General features: G+C 34.6%; 1 protein-coding gene and 1 long non-coding RNA gene across 2 annotated transcripts in view; one reads left to right on the top strand and one right to left on the bottom strand.

Annotated features, from left to right (window-relative positions):
* The window catches only part of LOC134534967 (uncharacterized), a 963569-nt gene extending 950345 nt beyond the window's left edge, over window positions 1-13224 (top strand). The window contains exon 7 of the long non-coding RNA XR_010075561.1: window positions 12943-13224. This is a non-coding gene — a long non-coding RNA (uncharacterized LOC134534967). The remainder of the gene's footprint in view (window positions 1-12942) is intronic.
* LOC134534966 (uncharacterized) overlaps window positions 12726-27026 on the bottom strand; it is a 28698-nt gene continuing 14397 nt past the window's right edge. The window contains exon 3 of the mRNA XM_063373728.1: window positions 12726-13228. Coding sequence (XP_063229798.1) covers window positions 12960-13228 — 269 coding nt within the window. The 3' untranslated portion in view covers window positions 12726-12959. The remainder of the gene's footprint in view (window positions 13229-27026) is intronic.

Raw genomic sequence — 27026 nt, 5'->3', positions numbered from 1 at the left:
ACAAGGAGTTCCAGTTAATACACATCACCTGCTAGATGTTGCCGCCGGCATCTTGTTTTCAGTAATCGATACAAGGAGCACTAGTGTCATGTCACATAGTACACACGCCATCAACTAGATGGTACTGACGCCATATTTAATTTTTACCAGCTGGTGGGCAGTAGTATACAAATGCCATCCGGGATCTTGTAGGCCGTTTTGGCTGCCGTCTTGAAAATCTGTAATTTTTAGTTGTAAATTCGGGAGAAATTATAAAAATAATTATAAATGTTGTTAAAATAATGATTGATTCGATCGATATCCATCCTTGGTCCAATCCTTGACTGATAAAAAAATATTATTTAATTAAAATTACCAAAATATTGACATGTTTGAGAAAAAAATTAAAAGTAAAAAATTTATTGCATAATTTATACTCTACTGCAAAAACCAAAACAAGGAAATTACAAGCATTTCTCGATTTCTACAGTCTTCTTAGAAGGTGAAGCGGGTCATTACAAAAAAAATTAAAGCAGGGATTATTTCTCAGGAATAATCAGAATCACTTATAGAATACAAGCTGAAGTCTCGTATGGAATAACCAGCAGCACACGGAGAAAACCAACAGAATATTATAAGGAATAATCAGGAGCATTTGTAGAAATACAACGCAGGTTTTGCTAAATCAAGATCAGTATACCATAAAAATTACTTCTAAAAAAAATTGTAAACAGTCTGTTAGCTTGTGAACCTATATTCAGCAAGGTTACAGTTTTAGCACGACACTACAGACAGTAATTATACTTGAACACTAAGTGTAGATTTTAAAGTCAGCTAATCATAATCTAACAATGCTGTTAGATGTTTGCGACTAGTTTAGCAGATATAGCCTACCTAAAATGGTCTTTTTGCAGTAGACAAAATGTTTTACCACTGCTGCTGCCTAGAGTAACAGAAAAGTGTAGGTTATAATTAATATTTAAGGACATCTTTAAATGGGATATCCTGGTTAATGATGTGTCATAAAAACCTTTAAGTACATAATGCAAAATGATCATATCTAACATGACTGTCGTATTGCTTACCTGGGAGGAACTGTCTGTAGGTCACTTTCCTTGCAATGGAAACTCTAAACGCGCTGGCACGAGGTGATTATGACAACGCGAACATAATCTAATTCCCATCTGGCACGGACATATTTATCTCATTCCACTTAAAGTCGCTGTGGTCACCGAGACCACCAAGTTGTAAAGTAATGTATGTGCAAGTGTCACCGCTAGAAGGAGCAATTCTTCTTCTGTAATCATCCCAATTTTTAAGCACAGTTGATGAACGGCATTATTTGGAGTTGCTGGCATTAAAAATTTCGTTCCACTTTCCAAACCATTTTTGTTTCGTATGGTTGTGTGTTGTCGTTTGAATAGCGTGTATCAGAAACCTTCTCTAGATATACCTTCCAATTAAATGTCGGCAAGTCACCTTTAGTTTATTTTGGTTAATCTGTACGTTTATAAAACGTAATACAAGTGCAGTGATTGATTCTGTAAGTAAACACGTCTATGCTGTGGGGTCATCAAATTCCCAATATTCTAACCACTTATGTCGGCACAACATACAGTTCCTGACATTGACCAGAAGTAAACGGGTTTAAAAAATTAATGACCCTAGTATATTCAAGATAACTTTTTTTTTTCATATTATAAGTTAGCTAAATTTTTGTTGACCTTCCGAATAGTTGATATTCTGTAACAAACTGCTGGTGTAGTTTTGCTCTCGTCCTTACATGCATCCTTGTGTAATTTCACGGGTTTGAGGTGTTATCAGTTGAAACAATTGTAACGCTAGTCTATTGCTAAGGTAGCCAATTTCTGCCAACAACTCTTCCGTGATTATTTTCTTGCACTGTTAGAAATTATATATTTTCTTGCACTGTTAGAAATTATATATATTTTCTTGCACTGTTAGAAATTATATATATTTTCTTGCACTGTTAGATTTATGTATATTTTCTTGCACTGTTAGAAATTATGTATATTTTCTTGCACTGTTAGAAATTATGTATATTTTCTTGCACTGTTAGAAATTATGTATATTTTCTTGCACTGTTAGAAATTATGTATATTTTCTTGCACTGTTAGAAATTATGTATATTTTCTTGCACTGTTAGAAATTATGTATATTTTCTTGCACTGTTAGAAATTATGTATATTTTCTTGCACTGTTAGAAATTATGTATATTTTCTTGCACTGTTAGAAATTATGTATATTTTCTTGCACTGTTAGAAATTATGTATATTTTCTTGCACTGTTAGAAATTATGTATATTTTCTTGCACTGTTAGAAATTATATATATTTGCTTGCACTGTTAGAAATTATATATATTTGCTTGCACTGTTAGAAATTATATATATTTGCTTGCACTGTTAGAAATTATATATATTTGCTTGCACTGTTAGAAATTATATATATTTACTTGCACTGTTAGAAATTATATATATTTACTTGCACTGTTAGAAATTATATATATTTACTTGCACTGTTAGAAATTATGTATATTTACTTGCACTGTTAGAAATTATTAAAAATTTACTTGCACTGTTAGAAATTATTAAAAATTTACTTGCACTGTTAGAAATTATATATATTTACTTGCACTGTTAGAAATTATATATATTTACTTGCACTGTTAGAAATTATATATATTTACTTGCACTGTTAGAAATTATATATATTTACTTGCACTGTTAGAAATTATATATATTTACTTGCACTGTTAGAAATTATATATATTTACTTGCACTGTTAGAAATTATATATATTTACTTGCACTGTTAGAAATTATATATATTTACTTGCACTGTTAGAAATTATATATATTTACTTGCACTGTTAGAAATTATATATATTTACTTGCACTGTTAGAAATTATATATATTTACTTGCACTGTTAGAAATTATATATATTTGCTTGCACTGTTAGAAATTATATATATTTGCTTGCACTGTTAGAAATTATATATATTTGCTTGCACTGTTAGAAATTATATATATTTGCTTGCACTGTTAGAAATTATATATATTTGCTTGCACTGTTAGAAATTATATATATTTGCTTGCACTGTTAGAAATTATATATATTTGCTTGCACTGTTAGAAATTATATATATTTGCTTGCACTGTTAGAAATTATATATATTTGCTTGCACTGTTAGAAATTATATATATTTGCTTGCACTGTTAGAAATTATATATATTTGCTTGCACTGTTAGAAATTATATATATTTGCTTGCACTGTTAGAAATTATATATATTTGCTTGCACTGTTAGAAATTATATATATTTGCTTGCACTGTTATAAATTATATATATTTGCTTGCACTGTTAGAAATTATATATATTTCCTTGCACTGTTAGAAATTATATATATTTACTTGCACTGTTAGAAATTATATATATTTACTTGCACTGTTAGAAATTATATATATTTACTTGCACTGTTAGAAATTATATATATTTACTTGCACTGTTAGAAATTATATATATTTACTTGCACTGTTAGAAATTATATAAATTTACTTGCACTGTTAGAAATTATATAAATTTACTTGCACTGTTAGAAATTATATAAATTTACTTGCACTGTTAGAAATTATATAAATTTACTTGCACTGTTAGAAATTATATACATTTACTTGCACTGTTAGAAATTATATACATTTACTTGCACTGTTAGAAATTATATACATTTACTTGCACTGTTAGAAATTATATACATTTACTTGCACTGTTAGAAATTATATATATTTACTTGCACTGTTAGAAATTATATATATTTACTTGCACTGTTAGAAATTATATATATTTACTTGCACTGTTAGAAATTATATATATTTACTTGCACTGTTAGAAATTATATAAATTTACTTGCACCGTTAGAAATTATATAAATTTACTTGCACCGTTAGAAATTATATATATTTACTTGCACCGTTAGAAATTATATATATTTACTTGCACCGTTAGAAATTATATAAATTTACTTGCACCGTTAGAAATTATATAAATTTACTTGCACCGTTAGAAATTATATATATTTACTTGCACCGTTAGAAATTATATAAATTTACTTGCACCGTTAGAAATTATATAAATTTACTTGCACCGTTAGAAATTATATAAATTTACTTGCACCGTTAGAAATTATATAAATTTACTTGCACCGTTAGAAATTATATAAATTTACTTGCACCGTTAGAAATTATATAAATTTACTTGCACCGTTAGAAATTATATAAGTTTACTTGCACCGTTAGAAATTATATAAGTTTTCTTGCACCGTTAGAAATTATATAAGTTTTCTTGCACCGTTAGAAATTATATAAGTTTTCTTGCACCGTTAGAAATTATATAAGTTTTCTTGCACCGTTAGAAATTATATAAGTTTTCTTGCACTGTTAGAAATTATATAAGTTTTCTTGCACTGTTAGAAATTATATAAGTTTTCTTGCACTGTTAGAAATTATATAAGTTTTCTTGCACTGTTAGAAATTATATAAGTTTTCTTGCACTGTTAGAAATTATATAAGTTTTCTTGCACTGTTAGAAATTATATAAGTTTTCTTGCACTGTTAGAAATTATATAAGTTTTCTTGCACTGTTAGAAATTATATAAGTTTTCTTGCACTGTTAGAAATTATATAAGTTTTCTTGCACTGTTAGAAATTATATAAGTTTTCTTGCACTGTTAGAAATTATATAAGTTTTCTTGCACTGTTAGAAATTAAATAAGTTTTCTTGCACTGTTAGAAATTAAATAAGTTTTCTTGCACTGTTAGAAATTAAATAAGTTTTCTTGCACTGTTAGAAATTAAATAAGTTTTCTTGCACTGTTAGAAATTAAATAAGTTTTCTTGCACTGTTAGAAATTAAATAAGTTTTCTTGCGCTGTTAGAAATTAAATAAGTTTTCTTGCACTGTTAGAAATTAAATAAGTTTTCTTGCACTGTTAGAAATTAAATAAGTTTTCTTGCACTGTTAGAAATTAAATAAGTTTTCTTGCACTGTTAGAAATTAAATAAGTTTTCTTGCACTGTTAGAAATTAAATAAGTTTTCTTGCACTGTTAGAAATTAAAAAAGTTTTCTTGCACTGTTAGAAATTAAAAAAGTTTTCTTGCACTGTTAGAAATTAAAAAAGTTTTCTTGCACTGTTAGAAATTAAAAAAGTTTTCTTGCACTGTTAGAAATTAAATAAGTTTTATTGCACTGTTAGAAATTAAATAAGTTTTCTTGCACTGTTAGAAATTAAATAAGTTTTCTTGCACTGTTAGAAATTAAATAAGTTTTCTTGCACTGTTAGAAATTAAATAAGTTTTCTTGCACTGTTAGAAATTAAATAAGTTTTCTTGCACTGTTAGAAATTAAAAAAGTTTTCTTGCACTGTTAGAAATTAAAAAAGTTTTCTTGCACTGTTAGAAATTAAAAAAGTTTTCTTGCACTGTTAGAAATTAAAAAAGTTTTCTTGCACTGTTAGAAATTAAAAAAGTTTTCTTGCACTGTTAGAAATTAAAAAAGTTTTCTTGCACTGTTAGAAATTAAAAAAGTTTTCTTGCACTGTTAGAAATTAAAAAAGTTTTCTTGCACTGTTAGAAATTAAAAAAAGTTTTCTTGCACTGTTAGAAATTAAAAAAAGTTTTCTTGCACTGTTAGAAATTAAAAAAAGTTTTCTTGCACTGTTAGAAATTAAAAAAAGTTTTCTTGCACTGTTAGAAATTAAAAAAAGTTTTCTTGCACTGTTAGAAATTAAAAAAAGTTTTCTTGCACTGTTAGAAATTAAAAAAAGTTTTCTTGCACTGTTAGAAATTAAAAAAAGTTTTCTTGCACTGTTAGAAATTAAAAAAAGTTTTCTTGCACTGTTAGAAATTAAAAAAAGTTTTCTTGCACTGTTAGAAATTAAAAAAAGTTTTCTTGCACTGTTAGAAATTAAAAAAAGTTTTCTTGCACTGTTAGAAATTAAAAAAAGTTTTCTTGCACTGTTAGAAATTAAAAAAAGTTTTCTTGCACTGTTAGAAATTAAAAAAAGTTTTCTTGCACTGTTAGAAATTAAAAAAAGTTTTCTTGCACTGTTAGAAATTAAAAAAAGTTTTCTTGCACTGTTAGAAATTAAAAAAAGTTTTCTTGCACTGTTAGAAATTAAAAAAAGTTTTCTTGCACTGTTAGAAATTAAAAAAAGTTTTCTTGCACTGTTAGAAATTAAAAAAAGTTTTCTTGCACTGTTAGAAATTAAAAAAAGTTTTCTTGCACTGTTAGAAATTAAAAAAAGTTTTCTTGCACTGTTAGAAATTAAAAAAAGTTTTCTTGCACTGTTAGAAATTAAAAAAAGTTTTCTTGCACTGTTAGAAATTAAAAAAAGTTTTCTTGCACTGTTAGAAATTAAAAAAAGTTTTCTTGCACTGTTAGAAATTAAAAAAAGTTTTCTTGCACTGTTAGAAATTAAAAAAAGTTTTCTTGCACTGTTAGAAATTAAAAAAAGTTTTCTTGCACTGTTAGAAATTAAAAAAAGTTTTCTTGCACTGTTAGAAATTAAAAAAAGTTTTCTTGCACTGTTAGAAATTAAAAAAAGTTTTCTTGCACTGTTAGAAATTAAAAAAAGTTTTCTTGCACTGTTAGAAATTAAAAAAAGTTTTCTTGCACTGTTAGAAATTAAAAAAAGTTTTCTTGCACTGTTAGAAATTAAAAAAAGTTTTCTTGCACTGTTAGAAATTAAAAAAAGTTTTCTTGCACTGTTAGAAATTAAAAAAAGTTTTCTTGCACTGTTAGAAATTAAAAAAAGTTTTCTTGCACTGTTAGAAATTAAAAAAAGTTTTCTTGCACTGTTAGAAATTAAAAAAAGTTTTCTTGCACTGTTAGAAATTAAAAAAAGTTTTCTTGCACTGTTAGAAATTAAAAAAAGTTTTCTTGCACTGTTAGAAATTAAAAAAAGTTTTCTTGCACTGTTAGAAATTAAAAAAAGTTTTCTTGCACTGTTAGAAATTAAAAAAAGTTTTCTTGCACTGTTAGAAATTAAAAAAAGTTTTCTTGCACTGTTAGAAATTAAAAAAAGTTTTCTTGCACTGTTAGAAATTAAAAAAAGTTTTCTTGCACTGTTAGAAATTAAAAAAAGTTTTCTTGCACTGTTAGAAATTAAAAAAAGTTTTCTTGCACTGTTAGAAATTAAAAAAAGTTTTCTTGCACTGTTAGAAATTAAAAAAAGTTTTCTTGCACTGTTAGAAATTAAAAAAAGTTTTCTTGCACTGTTAGAAATTAAAAAAAGTTTTCTTGCACTGTTAGAAATTAAAAAAAGTTTTCTTGCACTGTTAGAAATTAAAAAAAGTTTTCTTGCACTGTTAGAAATTAAAAAAAGTTTTCTTGCACTGTTAGAAATTAAAAAAAGTTTTCTTGCACTGTTAGAAATTAAAAAAAGTTTTCTTGCACTGTTAGAAATTAAAAAAAGTTTTCTTGCACTGTTAGAAATTAAAAAAAGTTTTCTTGCACTGTTAGAAATTAAAAAAAGTTTTCTTGCACTGTTAGAAATTAAAAAAAGTTTTCTTGCACTGTTAGAAATTAAAAAAAGTTTTCTTGCACTGTTAGAAATTAAAAAAAGTTTTCTTGCACTGTTAGAAATTAAAAAAAGTTTTCTTGCACTGTTAGAAATTAAAAAAAGTTTTCTTGCACTGTTAGAAATTAAAAAAAGTTTTCTTGCACTGTTAGAAATTAAAAAAAGTTTTCTTGCACTGTTAGAAATTAAAAAAAGTTTTCTTGCACTGTTAGAAATTAAAAAAAGTTTTCTTGCACTGTTAGAAATTAAAAAAAGTTTTCTTGCACTGTTAGAAATTAAAAAAAGTTTTCTTGCACTGTTAGAAATTAAAAAAAGTTTTCTTGCACTGTTAGAAATTAAAAAAAGTTTTCTTGCACTGTTAGAAATTTAAAAAAGTTTTCTTGCACTGTTAGAAATTTAAAAAAGTTTTCTTGCACTGTTAGAAATTTAAAAAAGTTTTCTTGCACTGTTAGAAATTTAAAAAAGTTTTCTTGCACTGTTAGAAATTTAAAAAAGTTTTCTTGCACTGTTAGAAATTTAAAAAAGTTTTCTTGCACTGTTAGAAATTTAAAAAAGTTTTCTTGCACTGTTAGAAATTTAAAAAAGTTTTCTTGCACTGTTAGAAATTTAAAAAAGTTTTCTTGCACTGTTAGAAATTTAAAAAAGTTTTCTTGCACTGTTAGAAATTTAAAAAAGTTTTCTTGCACTGTTAGAAATTTAAAAAAGTTTTCTTGCACTGTTAGAAATTTAAAAAAGTTTTCTTGCACTGTTAGAAATTAAAAAAGTTTTCTTGCACTGTTAGAAATTAAAAAAGTTTTCTTGCACTGTTAGAAATTAAAAAAGTTTTCTTGCACTGTTAGAAATTAAAAAAGTTTTCTTGCACTGTTAGAAATTAAAAAAGTTTTCTTGCACTGTTAGAAATTAAAAAAATTTTCTTGCACTGTTAGAAATTATAGTAAATCTTTCTAGAATAAATTTCCAGGAATAAGTGGTGTTTTTCGCAATTTCGGATAACTGGACTCTCGTAAAAACTATGCCGGATCGAGAGTTTCATGCAGCGCTTGTGAACTTCTCGTTTGTTTAACAAGGAGAGAGTTCTAACACAAGCCAGAATTTTTTGTCATTTTTTATATTTTTTTTTTCCTTCTGATATTAAGAAAAAAATACGATAGTTTTATCCGTGTGCTCCTGATTTTTCTGACAATATATTGATGGTTTTCTCAGAGTGCTCCTGATTATTCCTGGCTAGACAACTGATGGTTTTCTCCAAGTGCTTCTGGTTATTTGTGATAAATCTCTCTGCAAGAAGGATTTTTTACTTAATTAGATACACCATTTTATTCAGAGTTACATTTAATAGGTGAATTTAAAAAAATTGTCATTACTCAGTCCAATAATATGTGATAAGACAGATGAGAAACACTATCACGAAGGACGAATCTTCCTCGACCTTGGTGTCTAGCGAAGCCTTCCTTACCAAAACACACTACTTACCACGTCGCGGCAATTCAGAAATGGCACGGCCCGGACGTCTTTGATTCCCCCTCCCCTGCTGATCGTGTGCAGTCCCCATTAGAGGGGACCACTCCTCTGGCCCGTGCGCAAGAGCGCCAGGTTCAGGGCGTTACTATAAAAGGTCTCAAGACATTTATCTCGCTCCTATTATTAACTTTTAATTCCATGTTCACTTTGATAATGCACTCAATCATGTAAACACGGTACGTAGTTAGTTTCTTGGCTATCGTAGAATTATTTTTGTTAGAAATTAAATAATGGTCCCCTCAATATATATTATTTGTTTGGATATAACTCTCCGTGTTTATTTCGTTCTAGCATTTTGAACCATTTCACGTCATTAAGCTGTCAAAAATAGTTTTTTTTTTTGACGTGACAACGTCTAATAAATCGATGAACGCCGGCTGGACGCACGAAAAAGGGTCCCATAACGCACATTGTCCCACTACGGATGTGTCCTGTTATGCTCATTGTAAGCATGCGTGGCATCTCTCTTCCACTCGATTGGAACAACCATCGATTTGACTTTTCAATCATATTTTCGTCGTTTAAATTATTAATATTATGTAATTTTACGATCGTCGACCGATTTTCAGCACAATCGGTACGGTTATTTAAAAGTAAAGTTGATTATTCAAATACGTTTTTAACGAACGATGGTGTTTTACAGTTACACATAATGATTAAAATTACACCCGAGACCTTTTGCACAATGTTTTAAAAAAGATTGTAACCCATTTTAAATGAGTTTGGTGTATTTGGGATGCATGATTGTTATAAAATCGTGAAAAATAAACGAAATAATATTATTCCCCTACCGTGCTGCTATCTACGGTGACGAACGCGAACCGAATTAAACGCGATATCTATTTGCTATCGCGGAAACCAGAAACGGCGAGTGCAGTAATAATAGGTATTGTTACAATTGACTAAAGAATTATGGTGATTCATATAATTCGATAGATATTTGATTACAGTATATATGAAAACTTGTAATTATAGCTAAACACCAGTTTTTAAAATTAGTATTAATATAATTATTAACAAATTATCCAGACGTGAACTGCTTCGTCGACTGTTTGTGAAGTGAAAAGTAAATGTGGTTTTCATTGCTTATTACAACAATAATTTCGGAAACAAAGTTTAATTCTTGCATTTTAAAAATATGATTAATAGTATAATTTCAAATATTTATTCTTTTATTAAACTGAAAATGATTCATAAAAGAATACAATAATTTTATCAATGTTTTATCACATTAAACTATTGTCCGACAGACCAAACCCCCCCCCCCCCCCCCCCTTTTCTTCTAGTTTTCAATAACTTTCAGTTGCCTTTTTCTACATTCTGGGGTTTGAACCTAATTAATGTAAATAGCATGTGTCTTGCAGTCTCATTGCTTTTGCCGAATTTGCGTAAACCCATTTTTGGCCAATTTGTCGGCAAGTTTTTGGCTTGTTGTTTATTAAGTTTTCATTGCCTCAGGGCCAAATATCGTTTGTATAATCATTAGGAGAAATGTAAAAGGGCAGAACCAAGTGCATTTTAATAACAAATAGGTGTTTCCTAGATACACTAACGTTGTTGCGAGGATACAAATAGATTGACCATTTGTCCTTTGTAAGTACATTTACAAGTGACAAATACAGATTGTCATTTATCCTTTATAAACATATAAACTTGTAAGAGAACTTACAAATTTCTCTTTCATGATATTTCTAGATACTATCCCAAATAGTATATTGACATATTAAAATAAGAATGGTAGCCAGTTTGTTGAATTTAAAGTGTATTCAAAAGGACCTCTAAAAACTGTGTGACCAACACACTCGGCTATATGAAAGAAGTTAACACACTGGCTATAATAATGGGGGGACATGAAATCACTTTGACTGGAACGATATAGTTGAACGAATAGGAGAAAGTTGGAGAAAGTTGGAGAAAGTTGGAGAAAGTTGGAGAAAGTTGGAGAAAGTTGGAGAAAGTTGGAGAAAGTTGGAGAAAGTTGGAGAAAGTTGGAGAAAGTTGGAGAAAGTTGGAGAAAGTTGGAGAAAGTTGGAGAAAGTTGGAGAAAGTTGGAGAAAGTTGGAGAAAGTTGGAGAAAGTTGGAGAAAGTTGGAGAAAGTTGGAGAAAGTTGGAGAAAGTTGGAGAAAGTTGGAGAAAGTTGGAGAAAGTTGGAGAAAGTTGGAGAAAGTTGGAGAAAGTTGGAGAAAGTTGGAGAAAGTTGGAGAAAGTTGGAGAAAGTTGGAGAAAGTTGGAGAAAGTTGGAGAAAGTTGGAGAAAGTTGGAGAAAGTTGGAGAAAGTTGGAGAAAGTTGGAGAAAGTTGGAGAAAGTTGGAGAAAGTTGGAGAAAGTTGGAGAAAGTTGGAGAAAGTTGGAGAAAGTTGGAGAAAGTTGGAGAAAGTTGGAGAAAGTTGGAGAAAGTTGGAGAAAGTTGGAGAAAGTTGGAGAAAGTTGGAGAAAGTTGGAGAAAGTTGGAGAAAGTTGGAGAAAGTTGGAGAAAGTTGGAGAAAGTTGGAGAAAGTTGGAGAAAGTTGGAGAAAGTTGGAGAAAGTTGGAGAAAGTTGGAGAAAGTTGGAGAAAGTTGGAGAAAGTTGGAGAAAGTTGGAGAAAGTTGGAGAAAGTTGGAGAAAGTTGGAGAAAGTTGGAGAAAGTTGGAGAAAGTTGGAGAAAGTTGGAGAAAGTTGGAGAAAGTTGGAGAAAGTTGGAGAAAGTTGGAGAAAGTTGGAGAAAGTTGGAGAAAGTTGGAGAAAGTTGGAGAAAGTTGGAGAAAGTTGGAGAAAGTTGGAGAAAGTTGGAGAAAGTTGGAGAAAGTTGGAGAAAGTTGGAGAAAGTTGGAGAAAGTTGGAGAAAGTTGGAGAAAGTTGGAGAAAGTTGGAGAAAGTTGGAGAAAGTTGGAGAAAGTTGGAGAAAGTTGGAGAAAGTTGGAGAAAGTTGGAGAAAGTTGGAGAAAGTTGGAGAAAGTTGGAGAAAGTTGGAGAAAGTTGGAGAAAGTTGGAGAAAGTTGGAGAAAGTTGGAGAAAGTTGGAGAAAGTTGGAGAAAGTTGGAGAAAGTTGGAGAAAGTTGGAGAAAGTTGGAGAAAGTTGGAGAAAGTTGGAGAAAGTTGGAGAAAGTTGGAGAAAGTTGGAGAAAGTTGGAGAAAGTTGGAGAAAGTTGGAGAAAGTTGGAGAAAGTTGGAGAAAGTTGGAGAAAGTTGGAGAAAGTTGGAGAAAGTTGGAGAAAGTTGGAGAAAGTTGGAGAAAGTTGGAGAAAGTTGGAGAAAGTTGGAGAAAGTTGGAGAAAGTTGGAGAAAGTTGGAGAAAGTTGGAGAAAGTTGGAGAAAGTTGGAGAAAGTTCGAGAAAGTTGGAGAAAGTTCGAGAAAGTTCGAGAAACTTCGAGAAACTTCGAGAAACTTCGAGAAACTTCGAGAAACTTCGAGAAACTTCGAGAAACTTCGAGAAACTTCGAGAAACTTCGAGAAACTTCGAGAAACTTCGAGAAACTTCGAGAAACTTCGAGAAACTTCGAGAAACTTCGAGAAACTTCGAGAAACTTCGAGAAACTTCGAGAAACTTCGAGAAACTTCGAGAAACTTCGAGAAACTTCGAGAAAGTTCGAGAAACTTCGATTTTTACCAGGAACATGTTGGTGGTAATAATAATACTCAAACAAATCGAATTTTAAAAAATATATTTAACATGCTGATAATACATTAAAAATGTGTAAATAAGTTTCCTTTCCACACTAATTTTCAAGGCAAATTATCCAGTTGTCTATCTGCAATAAAAACCTCAACTTTCTGTCTGTTGGAGATGTCTTCTGAAATGTTTGTCGGGGTATATTTATTGAAGTTGTTCCCAGCTAATTAAGATTCCCCACTACCTGCGCAGGAAACCCATCGGCCCGGTCACGTGACGAGCAACCAGTGTGCAGTGGCTGGCAGTAACAGCAGCGACAGTGACCGGAGTTTCTTGGAGGCGACAGAGGCGACCAACTCGCCAGCCGTATCGCCCGAGTTGCAGCCGTCGCGCGAGCACAGGGAGCACGACCAGACGACACTAGCGCCCACCGCGGCGTACTTGCGCAAGGTGCTGTTGTGCAGGATGTCGCAGCGCAAGGGGTCGGGCGGCATGCATGCGCGGTAGTCCACGTGCCTGGAGCCTGCGGCCCACTCGGCTGTAACAGTTCCCTTATAGCTTTAATGGCTATATTTTTTTTTCATTTCCCTGACTGCGCTTCTGCCACAAATGTTTGGAACGGAAATTTACTTAGTATGCTATTTTGGTTATCTCTTGCGTTAAATTTTTACACATGTCTTTATCTGAATTATTTTTGATATAAAAAAACTTAATACTTCCCCTCACATTTTTGTTGTAATAAAGCTTTTTTATTGACTTTTTTTTACTTGATTACAATTCACAAAACTAAACCGAAAAATTTATATCTCACAAAACCAAGATTGTGTGTTAATGCACCGAGACACTAATCTACACGAGATACTTTGTTTACTTAAAAAAAAAAAATACATATAAATAAAATTTAGACAATATTTCATTAGTTTTTATAAAGTTTCAATGAGCAAAAAAACTTTAATAAAATCACTGATATAAGTTGTGAAGAAACAAACAAATTTTTTTATTATGTGTTAGAAAGTGCACAAAACGATTTTTTTTACCTTCAAATAGTTTTTTCACACGATTTTAAATAATTCTATCACATAACCATATTTAATTTTTTAACAAACTTTTTTTCTAACGTTGTCTAAATATTCTACATTTTAGTATATTATTCAATAATCATTCAATTTATTCAAAGTTATATATATTCCTTATATTTCAATGTATTTGGTAAACCATTTTTATAGATTTTTGAATGATACACTATACATTGTTGAATACAAAGGCCACATACCAACAATTAAACCTAACAGCTTGTACTGAAAAATGTAATTGTGAGTATACAAATGCTTATATAAAAATTTGCCTTCGAGTCAACAAAAATCATTAAATAATGCCTAGTTTAATGAAAAAAAAGCTTTTTATAATCACAAATACGATTATACGATACATTTTTTTTTAAATTCTTGCACACGGGAAGCCCGAACACGCCCGAATATTCACCTTCGGCCAACCTCGGGTTTATTTATATATATTTATATTTCTCTGTTTATTTTAAGGGGAATGGAAAGGTAAAATATCTTGGGAATGCTGGAATCGAATATCAAGGATAAAATCTGAACTACTCATCATATTTCTTTGCGGTTTGTTTTGCCAATTAGATAATTTAATTTAATTACGGAGGGTTGTGTGTACAGAAGTGGCCACAATAATGCATAGTTTTTTAGAAAAAAATTAAATAACTTTATGCAGAAATAAGGGGTATTAGCCATTATAAATTATACCAAAATATAATTTTTGAATGGTGTAATACAATATTATCTAGAGCTCTATAATACAGAATTGTACGTAATTGCTCAACAAGCGTGTCCTTCCTTACCTAAATGTTGCATGGCAGGTTTTAATTGGTTAAAATTCCTTTAAAATTCAGCGATCAAGTGTTTTTCACTTTTATTATAATAGAGTTCTAGATAATATTATATTACACAATATAAAAATTACATTTAGGTATAATTTTTAATTTTGTGGATAATACCCCTTATTTCTGCATAAAGTTATTTTTTTTTCTAAAAAAACTATGTATTATTGTGGCCACTTCTGTACACACAACCCTCCGTAATTAAATTATCTAGTTGGCAAAACAAACCGCAAAGAAATATGATGAGTAGTTCAGATTTTATCCTTGATCTTCGATTCCAGGATTCCCAAAATATTGTACCTTTCCATTCCCCTTAATGTAGCTATACTAATATAACTAACCGTCCATAGTGTTTTAATGTAGCTAACCTAACCGACCACTTTTAATATATGAATTCATTTTTCCTGCGCAAAAATAAAACAAATCCCGAGGTTGGCCGAAGGTGAATATTCGGGCGTGTTCTAGCAGGGACAGAACTTTATGTACATCTTAGGCTTCTCCTTGCACGCACACACACACGAAATATTAGAAACAATATAATTATTTGTACAACCACTTTAACGTGTAGGAAGTTGGATATTTCAGGTTATAGAATGCTGTTATGAAGTTGGTCACTGTTTTTTGTCATAATGTCATGCCCAAAACATTGCGGAAATCATTCTTGACCACGTCTGAGATGGTCAGCATAAAAAAAAACAGTCATTAAAAACAGTTTCCACAATGCAAAAACCACACTTCAGCCAATGTTTTAGCGTCCAACTAACTTAAAGCAGATCATGAGCTAAAAAAAAAAAATAAATAAATAAATAAATAAATATGTTGCTTCAACCAGTTACCGTATAATCATTCAGAATTGCTTCCGGCGGTAGTCGCTGGCTGCTTTTATAACTATCCTACAACTATTTCACTGACTTAATGAACAGAACTCTTCAAAGAAGATGGGTTTCAACTGAACGTAGCTGTTAAACTTTAAACCTTAATTCCTAATTTTGAGCACAGTTGCAGGTACCACACTTGTATTCTTAGCTCGGCAAACTTAATCGAAAAATGAAAAATTTCACCCTCAATTCGCCCTACAAGGTTAAAAATAATCGCTGGAGCTATGTGGCTGCTAGTCTCACCTGCACCTTTGGAAATTACAATAAATTAAAGACTTATCGACGAAGAATCAAACTCAATTAAAGAGTTATTCCCAATTTCAAATAACTGAATCTTCGTCGAAACTACGCCGAATTTTGACTTCCCTGTAGTAATATTTCGTTATATACAAAAGGTAAACACATACATGCAAAAAAAAGAAACTATTTATTTCGTTATAAACAAAAGGTAAACACATACATGCAAAAAAAAGAAACTATTTTTTTTACTAATATACCAATGATATACTTTTAGATTCATGTTCAAAGTAAGTGAACACAGTGTCCGTAAAATTACGAACATAGTCGTAAACTTACGATCACACTGTTTGAGTTGTACCCAGCATCCTTAGTGAATTGAAGGTAGAAAGTTTTAACAGTGTGATATCCCCCCACCCCCCTTCTCAACCTGCCAGGCGCCGGCGCAGGGAACAGCAACGACGAGGCAAGCGTCGGGTGTCACCACGTGACGGAGACGTCCCGACGCCCTGGAGATAACAGGCGAGACATACCCACAACCCCCCCCCCCCCCACCTCCACGACCTTGGTAAACACGAGACCCTGTTTATCGCCTCGACCGACCCTGGGCGCCAGAGTGCTTCAACGTGTGCTGCGCAGGCGATTCTCTCTCTCTCTCTCTCTCTCTCTCTGCAGATGGACCTCCGTCACTGACAAACCCTAGCCCGTGAGCTTTCACAGTCACTGCTCCAATCAAAAATTTTAAGACCAACAGAAAATTTTACATAACATTACTTGGTTCCACTGAAGTTATGGTATCAATTACTTAACCGCATTTGACACAAATGTTATACATAAAAAAAAAATAGAGGCCACAAGAAATTTAAATACTAACTGCTATTCATTTGTGTAATTTTCTGTACCAATAACGAACAAATCATAGTTTTGTTGCGAGAGGTATATTTTTTTGACTTAAAGTTTGGACAAACAATATTTTTTAAACCTTAAATATTATTCTACTACAGTAATGGTCTGCTAGAATCATTAATTTCGCTTCGCAAAAAAATTACTAAAATTTGGAAATGATAAATATTTAGTTAAGAGAATTTTAGAAGTTAAAATAATTAAGTAAATTTTACCAGAAATTTATAACCAAACCTACTGATGGGCTTAAAATTTCGGAGGGACTTGTATATTATGAAATGCTTTGCTTCATCTTAATTCCAGACGGTCACCAGGTAAGAACTAGCCAGAGTAAAGGCTGCTGCACCTAATTAAGCTGTTTTGCCTGACCCTACTGTGGCCACCCATATGAACCAATCACAGCACGGCTGTGAGTTTTCCTACGTGAAATGTGTCCAACATCAGGCCTTCATTTGACAATAGCTCTAGAAGATGGCTGTAACAAGGCACACCAAAACGTCGGGTTTTCTTCGTGACTGCCTGTCAAATTAAACTTCCTTTAAATTTGTCAAGACTCACAAACCTGACTTTAGCAAGGTATTACGAATTGCCTCTTGGTTGGGAAAACAATCGACTAAAATTAATGTTCGATGTTGACTCAACATCCATATTTACAGGTAAAAAGAATATACTGTTTGTAAAAGTTGGAAATTCGCATTACTTTTCACTTTTAAGAACATTTAGGAAAAACTACAACTTGAAAACATTATTCATCGACTTTATTAGACTTAAAATCAGAGCACGTTTTTTTTTGAGGAAAAAAAAACTGATCGAACTTGTTCTATTCGTTTAAGTGCTTTTATTTTTGGTCTATTTTATGCCTACTTCCTATTAACGTCAATGCTGAACAAACCATACGTTTCATAAAACACCACAAGAAAAAAAATGTCTGTCACACCTTTATTTGTGAGGAAATATTTTGTCATAAAACATAACTTTTTAATTAAAATATATATTTACCTTAGGTTTCACAGTTCAGAAAATTTAGCACATATAAAATCTGATGGGAGAGTTTAAATTTGGAAGTAATTAAAACCGAACTACCTGCACTTACATCAAAATAAACACAAATACTAAGTTCCCGTCAATGCTAAGATACACGTCTGTATTCCGACGGTAAATTGAACATCCTGTTTCCAGCGGCTGTCTCTTAGGCGTGGTGACTTCCAGAATCGGAATGCACTTACCACACTTTTAGATGGTAAATTTAGTTATCTGTGGTACCTAAAGACAAATATACTTGAATCAAAAAGTAATTTTCTTATGACAAGATAGTTCCTCCGATATAAAGGGTCGCCTAAATTTTTCTCACGTGGTATTTGATCACACATATGGTTCAGCATTCAACGTTCATGTGCTCAAATTACATTTGCAGTTCTTCAGTTTGATTACTGGTTAAATGTTTTTTTTAGAAATACCTTCATTACCGCATGACAATCAGAGCACCTGATTCTAGGCAGTTGTTTCAAACAAAGTGAGGCGTCGAAGAATTTCGTCCTAAGTTTTATTTTAGTTTCCTCACGAAGACGGCGAGGTATATGATAGTACAAGGAAACCTTTCTCGTTACTTTTGACATATAGATGAATAATCAAGACTTTAAAAACCACATTATTCTTCTGCGTCACACAAATTTATGGGAAATAGTAAATATTCGTATTACCATAAATTTATTTCCAGTAAGAAAAAAATGACTAACGACACAATTTTCAGAGTTTGTAGAACTTTGCTCAATTAGACATTACGCAGACGCTCGGCATTAAATCATAAATAGTTTAAACTATTTAAAAAAAACTACCGGTTCAGCTGAAATTTAGACCATATATTGAAAATATGTTTTAACTTATTTTTAATTTATGAATCGGCAGCCGAAATTTGTCGCTCGAATTTAGACTCGGCCTCGGCCGACCCTGGGCGCCAGAGTGCTTCAGCGTGTGCTGTGCCGGCAGATTGACTTCGTTACCAACAAACCCTAGCCCGCAAGCTTTCGAACCCAGTATCCAACTACTTCTTGGCCTGAGTCACAGCTCCCATCAACAGACGAATGTTAGTTACAAGCATCAGCAGGGTGGTATATTATTTTTTAAAGGAGCTCTGAGAGGTGGTTATACGGACAAGACATCCCCCCCCCCCCCCCCCACAAATTGAGATAAATATCCAGTGTCTTACCACTGCGTAACACTCGATACATAATAGCGTTTAAGGTTTATTTTACAGTACTTCACTGCAAAAAAAAAATACGTTAATGACTCCAGCAAGTGCGGTATTCAATGAAAATGTTAATAGTACAACTGGGCAAGCTATTTATTATAGTCCTAAAACAATATACTTATAGTTGCTTATTATTAAATACAAAAAAAAAGCCAAAATTCCTAAAATGCTTTTAGCTAGGAGGAACCAAAAAAAAAACACAAATGTAACTGTGAAAATTCCAGTTTTACCGTTAAAGATTTTGTTTTTTAAAATAGCTTTAACAGATCATTCATTATAGTTATCATTTACGCACTTATCGTCATTTGGGTTGGGGAGGAGGAGGGGGGTGAAAGTGTGTCTGGGAACCCCCCCCCCCCCTTGCTATTAGAAAGCGCTAAATAAAGAGCTATTGTATTTTTTAAAATGACAGTAAAGAGACACAAGCACGCTATCCAGAGATGGCTTCTTGTGGTAAAGTGCACACGTGAAGCCCTTGGGTTGGGAGATTACATAAGGGGGGGGGGGGGGGGGAGGGGGCTCGCTCGCGCTGTAGCCGGTGACTATGAGGTCCCACCACCTTGACCTTGAATGACGCAGCGCCGCACTATATATGATAATGATGTCCCGCCGTCGACGTGACTCCGCGAAAGAAGAATAAAATAAAAAATATGACGGGTAACAAAAAATATTGGGGAGGGGGGGGGGGGGTGTTCACTACAGCAATGCGGATCTTAAAGAGATCAGCCATCGTCACAGATGGAGGGTAGCACATCACATATTGCTGAGCGAACAGAGAGAGCAATTTTCAAATTTTGCACGTTCAAGTTAATCACGTGACTAATAGAGACCCAAAAAAAAATTATAGTAGATGCTGTAACGCTAATAATGATTATAGTTTTAGCACTTATCAGTTTTTTCTTCCTGCTAAACGTTTTTAAATTATTATTTTTTAAATAATTTAAATCTTTATTTGGATGGATACGAGTTTCAAACATTTCCAAAACAAACTTATTAGAACGTGTTTCAATGTTCTCTTTTCAAAGTATGTAGTAAATAAAGCAATAGAATCCACACACTTGTTTCACAGTTGGCAAGGTCCGTGACTCTTAATGCTATTTACCCCGAACTGTCCACCGTTGTTTCGTTTGTCAGGAAAAAAAAGTTTTCGAAGGAAAAAAACACTTAATATATTAAAATATCTAATTATTGATAAAAACGAATAGGATAGGAAAAGTAAATTTTACTTTTTTTTCAGGTCTCTTAATAATAATTAAAAAAAGAAAGTAGAGAGCAGTTCGCTGACTAAGCAACATATTATCGTCACATTTTTACTTAAAAAATATACCACCAGAAAACCCTCAAACGGTACAAGGATGCATAGAACAACGTAAGAAACTCAGCCGAAATTTTATAACGTCTACAGAATAACACCATCGAAGCGAACGTAATAGCGGACAGAAGTGGAGTCAACGCATGACAGAAATGAAACTTCTTCCTTTCTAGGTATAGCTAGATTTAAGTTTGTTTTTTTTCGAATAAACTAACCACATAAAAATGAAATGATAATTATAAACTTAATTGCACAAATTAATTATTCTTTTCTACACGAATAAATAAATTGTAGATTCTTTAAATAAAATATAAATATGGCACCGTCAGCCGTAACGAAAACTGGGGAGTAGACAAACACAAGTAGCGATATGACAATTCCGTAGCATCACTACTGCATAATTTCTACCTCTCCCCTGCCGTCTCCCCTTCCGACCGTTACAAACTAGCATGTAGCATGCTACGCTACGTATCTATCCCCCCTCTCCCTTTGCAGTCTTCCCATTCGACCGCTAGTGCATGCGCTGGATTGGCGTCGCCGCTGACGCACTCTCCTCCTCTACCGGTTCCCCTGCTCGTACCTAACTATTCACCTCATACGATCGGAATTTTCGTAACCCTCGAAAATTGTTGCCCCTCAGTAAAGAAGTCTCACTTATAAAAGGAAAACTGTATTTATACCGCGAATGCCATTAATTCCAATCCAAATACCCTTATTTTTTAAACGATAGAGATTTCCAGTTAAGTTCTTACAGTTCAACTTGATGTAAGCTTTTGGACATAAGCCATTGCTAAGCACACGTATGTCTGTAGAAGAAAACTACAAAAAATCAAAAGACAAAAAACAAATTAAGCAAAAATTGCTGTTTCAATAGGATATATACACCACATAATATTCCATGACAGAAATATGGTCAAAAAAACAAAGAAAAAAAAGATAAATGGACTAATAACAAAAAAAACCACAAATGATAATTGAACATCCCCCCCCCCCCCCCAAAAAAAAAAAATTCAGCACAACAGTTGAAACGAGACAAAAACACAAGACGAAAACAAACACAATAAGTAGTTTTACAAAACAAACAAGCCAGCACAACAGTTGAAACGAGACGAAAGCACAACAAAAACACAACAAAAACGAAAAGACAGTTCGAGTATCAACAAACTATCAACTACTCCACTATAGATATATGATCATAATTATATTCTTCCTCTGGCAACACAGGGTCTTGCAGCAAGATATTGTTTGTTAAAGAGACCTAAATGCGAACTTGAAAGACCTTAGAAAACCGTTGAATCCAATACTATTTCTCCCTGTTATCTTAATTCTAACGAATTAATTTTTGCTTCAAGAGTTGATTTTCCAAATACGTTTTTTTTAAGGAACCGCTGTGGCGTACCAAATAGTAGATGCATGCATATGGACCAGTGGAGAGTGATCTACCTTTGGGCGCGTTAGTATTCTACTTGTTAAATAACAAACAAGAAGAGAGAGAATTATTTCCTAGATAATGCAAGCGTAAAAACATGGTCTCGTGGATAAACATAAACGGAACAATTTAATTTTTATTTATTAAGATAGATAAAACGCTTGAGCTAGCACCGAAAAATAATTAGAACATGAAGATGGTTTACCACTTGGTTCGAAACCCACTACAACCGTCGGACGTGAAATCCTCCCTTCGCCAAATCGATAATTATTTATCAGGCACAAGGTCGCATTTAGTCTTCTTTTGAAATAAAATAAAATAGTACGCCACAAAAAAAAAAAACAATGAAATTGAATTGTTAGTCGTTACGCAAGACTTGGCCGGGCAGATTTCGAAACATCTGGTCCAACAGCTTATTATTGTTTTTTTTTATTACAACGCTTTAAAACGTTTCGGCGGCGCTCGGTCGCGGTCCAAGGTCGGCCCTCGTTAGCGCGAGGCGACTCGCGGGCGTAACGAACAGCGAGCGCTGCCCGCGGCGAGTGACGTCACACGGACATCCGGGCCTCATCACGGCAAGTTCACTAATAGTTACGGTACAGCGGAACAAAATTACGGTACTATCGCACTACATTATGGTACTACGTAAAATATATGATAAAACGTTACATAATTCTGGTACAGTTGCACAATAATAATCGTGTGAACAGAAAATTCTGGGTACAAAATAATAGTATATTCATAAAAAATTTGATTTGCAGTTATATTTATATTCTTAAACTATCAAGTAAAAATAAAAATAAATTAAAAAATTTCGTTATTTATAGCTGGTTAAATTATTAAAATAATATACTACTTAACACAAATACTCGGAAAGAATAATATACCTACTACTTAACACAAATACTCGGAATGAATTAAAATACCGTAAATATAATTGACAACTATTTCATAAACAATAATTATCCCGAATTACCTCTAGCACTTTATTTACAACGCAGTGGATAATTCATCATGGCACACGGCTCTAAAAATGGTACAACTGCCAGTATATTGTATGACTAACGTACGACCATCCCCTCGACGCGAACATCCCGAACAGCTATATGTTCAGGTACGATCGCGCGCTCGTACCCAAGTTCTCTAATATTAACTTTTTTTTTAATCTACAAGCGACAGTCGTTTCAGTGAACAACTGCGCGAAATTAGACTTAAACGTTGCCTGCCTTTATCCTTGTTCCATATGGCATGCTTGCTTGGTAGGTCTATTTAGAAATAACGTGAGTGCCTTTCAGTACTCGCCATAGATGTGTTAACATCTAACCTCGGTAATTAGAAAATGCATGTGTTCTCATGTTGGAAAATACACTTATAATACGAAATTCGGACACGCAAATTGTGTTTTCAACTGCATTTCTGGACGCAAACCATGTTTCGCGTACCCGCCGCTAGAATTAACTGCCAGAGCAGCTACGTCGACTATAGAATCATTCGATTTTCAGAGCGAAAATTTAATCTATATAATAAAACGGCTTCGCTAAAAGGAAAAAAAAAAGACTTAGGAATAATACTAAACCCCGGCGTTGGACCTGATTTTCGACAATGAATTTTTATAATACTGCCCTTTTTTAAATTCATTTAACAGTTAATACTATAAAATTACCTTTTGTCTTTGTGGACTTTGGTTCGCGCCATCGAACACAGATGACAGCACAGTGGTTACACATTTCCGTTCCATTCACTAAATTACTCCAACAAATACCGTATACTGCGAGTAAATATGTTATACATAAAAAAATGTTTTTGAATACTTATAAGAATGAGTCTTAAATGTGTCCGGCCATTTTTTGACGTCTGAATAGCTGCAAGTATGCTGAAATAATTCACCGATGCAGCCTTTGCGTAAAAAGAGTCGCCGCTTACGACCTTCCATGCATCCTTGTCTGACCTTTGAGGAGTTTGTGGCGTTATCTTATAATAAAAATGTAAAGATAGTATGTTACTTAGCCAACAAATAGCTGTCTAAACCCTTACGGGAAATTATTAACTTGAATGAATTTATATCTATTTGTAAAAACATATGTAAAAGAAAAAAACTACTGCAAAACAATTTCTTTGATGTCAGAATGTGTGAACGTAGAAAAAATTAGAATATCATTTTACTGCTAGTTTCTAAATGAATGCATCCTTGAAAATAAAGTATCCCTTGGTTGATGCTGCATCGGTGAAGGATACATCCTAAGTGTTCATAAAGGGCAGTGAAATTCGCCAAGAGCCTAAACCTAAAACAAACTAACCTTCCTTAGAGATCCCCCCCGGAAACAAAAGTAAGTCTGCTACATGTTTCTTAAATAATGTCACTACACACTTACCATCTCGGATAGTATGGAGTGTCTCCTCTGAGATATTGCATAAGAATTTACAAAGGATCATTTTATAAGGTTTTTGTTAGCATTATTTACCTTAAATCTTAGTGCTCGCGTAATTTACAAACTTTCAACCAAGTGCTACAATGTTTTTTTTCAAATCCAGCAAAAGGTTTAGAACCAAAAATTAAGGAAACTTGTCAAAAAAAATCATAATCCTGTAAACACCCCAAAATAGATGGCTGATTCAAATTTCATGAATAAATACTTTCTGCTAATACAAATATATATATTTTTTAATCAGTAAAAAGTCACTCCTTGGGAGTATAGAAGGCGGGATGGACCAATGAAACCTTCAATGTTCTAGTGTTTAAACGCAGAGAGAAAAACAGCAACTCTTAGGGGTCACAGCCCACGCGGTCATTACGCTCTAATAGTCTCCAATTTTACCGCTTAACTTACCATGCGTGAGTGGTCGCACGAACGAGCTGCTTTCGCCTAACTTCAGGCTCATAGATCTGGGACTAGGTGGGAATTTCATATAGCAGTAGACGAGTAAACACAATGTGGCATAATAGTAAATTCAGTTTAAATATATAGAACTTAGTTTTTACCAGAGGGTACTTAATGCATGGAAACTGCATGAAGCCGCTTTCCGTCGAGCTAATGATAATGCACAAAGTTTACGGGACACCAAAAACATTGGCTGAAGTGTAGTGTTTGCATTGTGGTTAAGAGGTTCAAAGGAGTGCATTTTTATGGAAATGACAAAATTCTAACGATGGAAAATCTATTTAACACTAGTTTCACATCGTGCGAAAGAAAAATTTACGCAATGTTTTGGGTGTTGCGATAAAGGCGATAGCGGGGTAGGAAGTGACTTCTACTGTGCCACAGCATCCCTTATCCTTACAATACCCCGCTCCGTGATTATTGCGACAAGCAGGTGACCATGGGGCTTGACAAATGGAACCAGAAGTGTAGTACGGGGCACAGCTTCAGGTCCAACAGGCTAGTGGGGCGAGGACACAGCTCGCCCACTCGTGCAATGGAACCACGAGGAATATTTCATCTGAAAATTCTTAATTCCAAGAGTAGTATGACCAGCAGGTGATCATGTGGCATGAAACATCAGACCAGCAGTTTGGAAAAGGCACAGATTCAGAACCAACAAGTGGGGGAAATGGGACCAGCAGCTGACAAGGCAAAGGTCCATCGAAACTGTGGCCTGCACGTGGATGCACAGTAAGTCACCTCCTGACCATGCTTATTCCGCCAGTAGGAGGATCATCAGATGAGGACGGGGGGTGAAACTGGGTCCAGCAGGTAGGAAAGGGACGCCAGCCGGCGGGTAGAGGGTAGACCTCACCTGAGGCCTGCACTTGGATGCACGGTATGTCACCTCCTGACCACGTGTAGGAGGATCATCAGGTGATCACGGGACGTGAAACTGGGTCCAGCAGGTGGACGGTTGACCTCACCTGTGGCCTGCACGTAGATGCACAGTATGTCACCTCCTGACCACGTGTAGGAGGATCACCAGGTGATCAAGGGACATGAAACTGGGTCCAGCAGGTGGACGGTTGACCTCGCCTGTGGCCTGCACGTGTATGCACGGTTTGTCACCTCCTGACCTTGCTAAACTCCACGTGTAGGAGGATCACCTGGTGATCACGGGACATGAAACTGGGTCCAGCAGGTGGACGGTTGACCTCACCTGTGGCCTGCACGTGGATGCACGGTATGTCACCTCCTGACCACGTGTACGAGGATCACCATGTGATCACGGGACATGAAACTGGGTCCAGCAGGTGGACGGTTGACCTCACCTGTGGCCTGCACGTGGAAGCACGGTATGTCACCTCCTGACCACGTGTAGGAGGATCATCAGGTGATCACGGGACATGAAACTGGGTCCAGCAGGTGGACGGTTGACCTCACCTGTGGCCTGTACGTAGATGCACAGTATGTCACCTCCTGACCACGTGTAGGAGGATCACCAGGTGATCACGGGACATGAAACTGGGTCCAGCAGGTGGACGGTTGACCTCGCCTGTGGCCTGCACGTGTATGCACGGTATGTCACCTCCTGACCTTGCTAAACTCCACGTGTAGGAGGATCACCAGGTGATCACGGGACATGAAACTGGGTCCAGCAGGTGGACGGTTGACCTCACCTGTGGCCTGCACGTAGATGCACAGTATGTCACCTCCTGACCACGTGTAGGAGGATCACCAGGTGATCACGGGACATGAAACTGGGTCCAGCAGGTGGACGGTTGACCTCACCTGTGGCCTGCACGTAGATGCACAGTATGTCACCTCCTGACCACGTGTAGGAGGATCACCAGGTGATCACGGGACATGAAACTGGGTCCAGCAGGTGGACGGTTGACCTCGCCTGTGGCCTGCATGTGTATGCACGGTATGTCACCTCCTGACCTTGCTAAACTCCACGTGTAGGAGGATCACCTGGTGATCACGGGACATGAAACTGGGTCCAGCAGGTGGACGGTTGACCTCACCTGTGGCCTGCACGTAGATGCACGATATGTCACCTCCTGACCACGTGTAGGAGGATCACCAGGTGATCACGGGACATGAAACTGGGTCCAGCAGGTGGACGGTTGACCTCACCTGTGGCCTGCACGTAGATGCACAGTATGTCACCTCCTGACCACGTGTAGGAGGATCACCAGGTGATCACGGGACATGAAACTGGGTCCAGCAGGTGGACGGTTGACCTCGCCTGTGGCCTGCACGTGTATGCACGGTATGTCACCTCCTGACCTTGCTAAACTCCACGTGTAGGAGGATCACCAGGTGATCACGGGACATGAAACTGGGTCCAGCAGGTGGACGGTTGACCTCACCTGTGGCCTGCACGTAGATGCACGGTATGTCACCTCCTGACCACGTGTAGGAGGATCACCAGGTGATCACGGGACATGAAACTGGGTCCAGCAGGTGGACGGTTGACCTCATCTGTGGCCTGCACGTAGATGCACGGTATGTCACCTCCTGACCACGTGTAGGAGGATCACCAGGTGATCACGGGACGTGAAA

This window comes from Bacillus rossius, chromosome 8, assembly GCF_032445375.1.
Source record: "Bacillus rossius redtenbacheri isolate Brsri chromosome 8, Brsri_v3, whole genome shotgun sequence".
NCBI classification, from domain to species: Eukaryota; Metazoa; Arthropoda; class Insecta; order Phasmatodea; family Bacillidae; genus Bacillus; species Bacillus rossius.
This window is presented reverse-complemented; position numbering and strand designations above follow the sequence as displayed.